A 7502-nucleotide genomic window follows, 5' to 3' on the forward strand; every position below is an offset into this window, starting at 1 on the left:
TGAAACTTTGCCACCAACTTAGATGGAGTTGTAACCATCTTCTCCTTTGGAGCAACTTGTTCTTTCACCTTCAAACCGCGCCTTCGATTTACATGATATCCAAGCCTAATGATCCTCAACTTTCTCTTCTTGCTAGTGTGACCATCCAACTTTTGGTACTTTCTCCTCCTCAAATACCTCTTGAGGCCATCAAGATATGTTTGGGGAATAATATTCATTTAGAGACTCTTGATTGGGGGGTGTGTTGTTGTGTGCTTTAAGTAACAGAATGGAGACTTTAGCCTTTATATAGAACTCCTAGAATAGACCAAATATATATTTTAATTTAGTGGCATGACTTGACTTGAATATATACATTATAATTTTTTTAAGACATCATCTCGCAATCTTATCTATCAGTCTAGGAAGATCAATAGCTCTAAAGTAGAGAAAAAATCACATTTTGATCATTATCTCAAACTTTGATTGCACTCTGCAACACTATCAAATGCATTCTTTGATATCTACAAGTAACAATCTTCTTGAGTGCACTTTACATATCATCAGATGCATTTGTAGTTTTGCCTATACATTCACAGGTCAAGCGTGTACTTGTATATATCTTAAAATATACTTGGTAGTGTTGAAAAATGCTAATTTATCCTAAACATAAAAAGTAAAAACGATGAAATTATTGTCTATCTTGGTAAGAAACCAAAAAAAAAAAAAATAAATAAAAATAAAAAAAAAATAAAAAGAGAGAAGCCATATATAATGGTTTTTAGCATGACAATGATGACGAAGTCAAAATTGTGACTTTTGTTTATTGGTATGGAGTGACTGGTCACTTGGTAGAATTAGTCATATTTAAGCAATAATATTTTAGTCAATATTCCCTCTTTTGACCAAGCAAAATGCTGAAGCACTTCACTTGCCGGCCATTCCTACTATTTTATGGTATTAGTGCATGAACTTATTTAGTCCAAACTCCATGTTCTATATTATCACAATTTGTTAGATATTGTCCACTTTTAATCTTTGATTTTCTCTACGAGAAAGTTTATAACTGCTACCCGAATGTACGCTCTATGTCAAATTCACTTTTGTTACTTGAATGTGTGTTTTGGGTCAAACTCGCTTTGTAATCCTAACAAACAAAGAACCCAAAAAGATAAATTAATAACTATTGAAAAGCTCACAACCTCTACTCATATATGTGCTCTGAGTCAAACTCACTTTGTGACCTTAACCGACAAGGACCCAAGAGGTAAACCAACATGTGTTACCCATAGTTGTCCACTACCGATCTGAATTCAGTTTTGAACACTAGTTACCCATATGAATACATCAATGTACTAATTATAAGGAAAAATTAGAACAGTTAGAACAATAAGGATGAGACTAAAATGATAGCCTAATTACTTGTAATGAAACTTGAACCCTCCTTAACCATTTCACCCAAAGATCAATTGTGAAACTAAGCTATTAGTAAGAAAAAGTCAAACTAGTATATTCAGTAGGAACAACTGTCTTGTTCTCGTTAGCATTTCTTGGTTGGGGCTAGATAACAAATTTCATTACGTGTTATTCTGAAATTTATTTATTTATTTATTTCAAATAGCAGAAAATTAACAAAAAATGAAAATATAAGATAGAGAAGAGATGGACTCCTTTTTAACAAAGTTTGAACCAGCCAATAACACTAAGATTGTATCAGAGAGATGCCTAATTTAGGTGTAAATCATGCTTAGTTGGTGTAAGATCCACCTAACTCCATAGTTTCTTCATATTAAAAATCCCACCTGGAAAATATAAGAGAACATATGAATCTACAAAGGTCATGAGTTAGATTAGCTAATTGATTAGTTGGACCCATATACATTATAGCCTAGTTGAATGACCTATATCAAAGCCTTCACTAAAAAAAAAAAAAAAAATAACTTAAAAGATTGACAAAGCAAGCACCACAGAACCAGAACAACCCTGTTTAGCCACAACACCAAATGGCCAATTCCATGACAGTTTCAAAAAGAACTAATCAAGACAATTCTGTTCCAATCCAGGAAAAAACCAAAAAAAAAAAAAAAAACAATGCAGAACCAAGAAACTATTCCCACAAAAGATCACGGCTACTACCTTAGTTCTGTCACTCACTGTCTAGTAAAACATAATCCATGCTTCATTTACAGCCGTCGCATGTAAAAAGGCAGCAGACTAGTTTACCTATCATAGAATTTTCCGAGTCAGAATAGTTGCAGAGGGAAGAGCTATCTATTGGGAGCTATACAGTGAACATGGGCATTAATATCTTCTTCCACTCTCCACATCACTCAAGATGGGGCTCGAGTCGGGGACATTGAATTCTGTTATTGCCAACCCATGCTGAGACCGGGCATATACGTTCTCAAGTTCAGTTTGCCTTGCAGTAAGACTACTGCTTTGGTCGTACATTGGTGGCTGTGTTCCATTTCGTGAATCCCCCATCCTTGTTATATGGAAATGTGGCATCCAACCTGGATATAATAACAATAAAAGGCACATTTAACTCTCTTATTATTTCAGATTACTTTGCAGATATATATATATATATAATCACATATTTGAGTTGAAATTGAGGAGACTGAAAGGATTGGAGGGTGGTGGATAGCCACCACTCAGTAGTTAAGTGGAAGCAAAAATTGTGAGAAACCAATGCAAGAAAGAAAAGAATTATAATAAAATATTACAATAGATAGTATCTCTGACTCTAGTTTTTGTGTATTGAACTATATAGAGATCCTATAGTCATACGAATGTTAGGCTAAATACACGTTCAATAAGAATACAAAACTAAGCCTACTTCTACTACGAATAGGACTAGGGTTTCCTTATCATTCAACAGAAACGTTTTAAAAGTATGCAAATAATGCATTCAATGCAAGGTAAATCATTTGCAACACCAACAATTTTCTTATTGTGTTTTAATTATAGTGATGAGACTAAATATGATAATAAACCAAAACGTGATTTATCACCCATGGATTTTATGGCAAATTTGGTTCTCTATAGAGTAGAACAGAGAAAAAGCATCCATATAGCCTTTCCTAGTTGATGAGATTAGACTTGAGCTCAATCACTTTATCGAAACGTACTGTTTTTCATCTTCCTACCAACAGAGAAACATTGTAAAGTTCATGTTTGGTAGTGTGCTGAAAAAGTGCTTGAGACATACTCAATAATTGTAAAAAAATGCAACTTTAAACTATACGTAGTTTATGATTTTATAAAATAGCAAAAGTTTGACAGCAAAATTGAATTATTATACAGAATAAGTGAATAACATACTGAAAAGGAGAGATTGATGGTAGATGCATGGAAAAATAAAAGCAAACAAAGTTACCAGCTACATCATATGGTGGGGGAAACAATTGCAAGTAACAAAATGAAGCAACAGTGAGCCCTGCAAACAATCAATAATTCAATATATTTAGAGGAAGCAACAAATTAATCGCAAAAAAAAAAAAGAAAGGATATTCATCCATATCATACAGACCTATAAGGCCTCCAGCAAATACGTCTTGCCAATGGTGCCAGTAATCATCAACTCGTGAAACTCCAACTAATGCTGCAAACAGTAAAGGTAGGACAACAATGCATAGCTTGGCAACATGACCTTGTTGATCAAAGGCCTTGATTTTCCCAGATAAGTACCATGACAGAAAACCAAGGCCCGCAAATGACCCTGTGAACCCATTAGATCAGTGTGAATATTATGGATTATGGAATAAATGAGTAATTACGATTAAAGTTTCTATGCTCCACAATCAAAGGAAAAGAAACCCAATAATATATACCTCTGTTCTTAACTTTCATATAAAGTTAAAAACATATGATATGGCAAGAATATAGTCCTGCAACTGTAACAAGATTGGATTGCTATACTTACAAGAAGTATGTCCACTCGGAAAACTTTTGTGTCCTTCTTTGATTACATTTTTCAATCCAGTACACTTGACATTCCCAGTTACAGAATCAAACACCTGAATGTCATAGAGAGCCAGAGGTGTTACTTCAACATTAGAGAATTTGACAAAGAAATGGAAGAAATTGATGGAAGCATACTCCTTTTCCATCAGGAAAGCAACGCCAGAAGAAGTCTGGGCGAGGCCGACCAACACCATCTTTGATTGCATCAGTAATAACTCCAGTTATGAGTACAGAAAACAGAAGACCTGAAAAGAGGGAAATTTTAATAATGTTGTATGTTCTACATTACATACCAACTGCTGTGGTACTTGTTAAAGTAGTGGCTTTTAGACAGATATAATAGTTACCTAAAATAGCTTGGTGCAGATCATAAACATTCCTTCCACGAAAGAAAAAAACAAGCATCACAGTGAAAGGTAATATAATTGCAATAATCTGTTCATCGCAAAAAACGGTTACATTATGAGATTAACAGTCAGAGTCAGACATGCTTCATGCTACCAGTCAATCAATGTATTCCATGTATAACCAGCTTGGTTGGCGTGAGTGGCCGTGCACTCTTGTCCCTTAAGAGAGGTCAGGAGTTCAAACCCCCTCTTGTATGGAACAACCAATCTGGCCAGCACTTTGCCCCTTAATTGGACCGGCCCAGTACGGACAGGGATTAGTCTGAGTATGGTACGGGCTTAAAGGTACCTCCTACAGTTAGGGCCTGCTCAGGACACCTCATGGTCTGACAAAAAAAAAATGTATTCCATGTATAATTATTATTGAAGATTAACTCACTGGAACAGCCCACACGGGGATGGTATTGTCTTTCATTGGGTACTTTAGGTCCGTCATCATGTCAGCTCCAACAAAACGGTGGAATGGTTCGATTACATTTAAAACTACTTCTATCACCAGCAGTAGGAACAGAATAATCCAGTCATGCATGTGAATCCTCGCAATTTCTGTTCCATGACTTCGAAATGTTTGGGCACCGAGCTGTAGCTGTGGCATTTTATCTACTAGCACAAGCCAAATGCCTATTAGTGGAAATCAATTGAAGATTGCAGCTCTAAATATCAGGAGAAAAGAAAAAGGAAATCTAAAAACAACATAGGACAAAAAGAGTCAAGTTTGTATGCCTAAGATATAAAAACTGTCTAACTTGACTATTCAGAACTCTGCATCAGTGACAGAGGCAACAAGATATTTTTCGTAATAAGACTCAGGGAAAATACAGTGCAATGGTGATATAAAAATCTTGAAGTGTCAAGAAGGCAAGAGAAAGAACGCAAAGAAAATCAGAAGCATCAATATATGATAGTAAAAGACAAAGAGAGATGTCTACTCTTCCTCTAAAGCCACATCCACAACCCAAAACTTGTTACACTGTATTTTCATTTGATGTCGTTTAGTCATTTTCAGGGCACAATAAAGATCTAACAGAGGACCCAAATGACGAAAGCAATCAACCTTCTGATTTAATGGACATATAAAAACACGAGCTAGTCAACACACAACATGAGAAAAGAATAGCAAAGACGGAAAGTGTTTCAGATGAGGAAAACAAGTATTGCATCCAATAGTTCTCGCATTTCTTGTGGAAACAAACAGGGTATCACTGTAACCATAACACACGTCTGGTGATTATCTTAAAGGTATCTTATAAAAGCTTTGATTTTCATATTTCGTAGTTATATTTTCTTTAACCAAAACCATAGATTCTCGGCAGAAGCGATAGCAGTCAGCTAACAATAATCCCCAGCCTTTTCTCAACTATTCAACATAAGACAAAGGTGATAGACCAATAACTAAATAAACAGTAAATCTCCATCCTTAAAACCACTCGTACAAACAGTAAATCTCCATCCTTAAAACCACTCGTACAAAACCATTGACAATTTTCATAAATCTTTTCGCAGAAAATGACGGTTAGCACTAGCAACAAAACACAAACAAAAATAAAAACAAAAACAAAAAAAATAGTGACCGCATGAATAAATTCCCAAGAAAAACCCACATTTCTACTATTTAATTCGCCCTTTCTTGAAACTCGAATAAAAGTGATATAACAGTGTCTGGGTTCTTCTTTCTCACTTCTCTGCATTTTCATAGCGAATTAAAGAAAAGAAATTCTACTCCATTCAAACCGCAATAAAATCAACAGTAACCGAAAAGCAACAACTTAAATACTTGAGAGAAACCTTCAGAATGTAAATTTACCTGAAAAGATCTGGAGAAGAAGGTCCGCAATGCAACTAAAAGGCCGAGTTTTACAAAGGGTTTTGGCTATGGAAATTCAAATTATTGGAGAGAGACAAGGAGAAGGGTGTCTTCCACTAAGAAAACCCACAGCTTTCACCGAATCTACAATAGCTTAAGCCAGGTGGATTGTGGAAATGAAAAGCATACTCGGCGAAACTCGAAAGGATCTTCTTTCAGTCACAATCAGTGGCACCGGACAATGACCCAAAGTTCAGTGTTTGAAATTTTTTGAAGCTCAAGGGCATAATATATTATATTTATATAGTAAAGTTTAAATTCGAACAGTATATTGGACATTTAAATTGGCATTTAATTAAACAATAAATTTTTATAATGGAGTTAATTCCATATGGGTCTACGAGTATAATGATTTGTTACGTTTAATTCTAAACTTCTAAATTAATCAGCGCGATCTTTCAATCTTCAAATTTTAACTAAATGTGATACTTCCATCAGTTTTAACTGTTTAGGCCGTATAAAGAAAGGATAAAGTCGTCATTTCAGCATGGTTAGAATTAAATGTGGCGGTGCTAATATATTCAAAAGATCTCAATCGTCATTAACTCTTTTTTATAAATTTTTCTAATAAAATGGTATATAATTTTTTTTTTTCTGAAAACAAATGGTATATAATTAAGTTACATGCATATTGAAACTACAGTAATTTGACAACAAAAATATATTACTATTATTAGAATTCTAATAATAATAATAATATAGAAAAGATTATGATGTCGTTAGCACCTTTATTTTTTTTTGGGTATAATTAAATATATCAACTTTGAGACACAATTCAACTAGTCAATAAATTCAAAATAAATTGAAAAAAATTTGATTTCCTAATATTCCATCCTACCAATAATCAATTGTTATACCATGAACCAAGGCAGTTGTTATACAGTGGACCATCCCATTGCTATGTGGACAATGATCGTCGAATGAATCTGTAGTAGAATTAAAATAATATTTTAGTGTTACTATAATGAAAGTAATGTGTATGAAAAATGAAACTAAAAAACAGAGCACATTATTGTCAAATGAAACCGTAGTATAATTAAAAATGATACTTTAGTATTACTATAATGAAACTAGTGCGCGTGAAAAATGAAAATAAAATCCAGAGTCATATAATAACATATATTGTTAAATAATTTTAAGGTTGCAATTAAAATAATACTTTAGCATTACTATAATTAAACTAGTGTGTGTGAAAAATAAAACAACAAAATAGAGCTCAAGCAATAATGTATATTATCAAATAAAACTATAGTAGAATTAAAATAATACTTTAGTATTGCTATAAT

General features: G+C 33.8%; 1 protein-coding gene across 4 annotated transcripts; it reads right to left on the reverse strand.

The window, feature by feature from the left end:
• Positions 1 to 1965: 1965 nt before the first annotated feature.
• On the reverse strand, positions 1966 to 6419 carry LOC109168014 (lipid phosphate phosphatase 2-like). 4 transcript variants are annotated; one of them, XM_019317061.1, is made up of 9 exons: positions 6157 to 6419; positions 5954 to 6034; positions 4732 to 4952; positions 4293 to 4380; positions 4081 to 4190; positions 3905 to 3998; positions 3512 to 3700; positions 3359 to 3418; positions 1966 to 2492 (listed from the first exon to the last, which is right to left on the reverse strand). In XM_019317061.1, the coding sequence occupies exons 3-9, from the start codon at positions 4945 to 4947 to the stop codon at positions 2281 to 2283; spliced, it is 969 nt and encodes a 322-aa protein (XP_019172606.1). In that variant the 5' UTR covers positions 4948 to 4952; positions 5954 to 6034; positions 6157 to 6419; the 3' UTR covers positions 1966 to 2280. The 4 variants fall into 4 exon arrangements, with proteins under 4 accessions (XP_019172606.1, XP_019172604.1, XP_019172605.1 ...); XM_019317059.1 differs by lacking the exon at positions 5954 to 6034 and having other exon boundaries at positions 4732 to 4955; XM_019317060.1 differs by lacking the exon at positions 5954 to 6034 and having other exon boundaries at positions 4732 to 4973.
• Between the last annotated feature and the right edge of the window lie 1083 nt (positions 6420 to 7502).

The sequence above is a fragment of the Ipomoea nil genome, unplaced genomic scaffold (assembly GCF_001879475.1).
Source record: "Ipomoea nil cultivar Tokyo-kokei standard unplaced genomic scaffold, Asagao_1.1 scaffold3171, whole genome shotgun sequence".
Taxonomy (NCBI): Eukaryota; Viridiplantae; Streptophyta; class Magnoliopsida; order Solanales; family Convolvulaceae; genus Ipomoea; species Ipomoea nil.

What these genes read in the sequence shown, in the direction of transcription:
- LOC109168014 (XM_019317059.1), bottom strand. Translation starts at nt 4,947, where the DNA reads ATGCCACAGCTACAGCTCGGTGCCCAAACATTTCGAAGTCATGGAACA. An exon ending in TCCCCGTGTGGGCTGTTCCA is followed by an intron (nt 4,381 to 4,731) that starts GTGAGTTAATCT and finishes TGCGATGAACAG; the next exon opens with ATTATTGCAATTATATTACC. An exon ending in TCTGCACCAAGCTATTTTAG is followed by an intron (nt 4,191 to 4,292) that starts GTAACTATTATA and finishes CCCTCTTTTCAG; the next exon opens with GTCTTCTGTTTTCTGTACTC.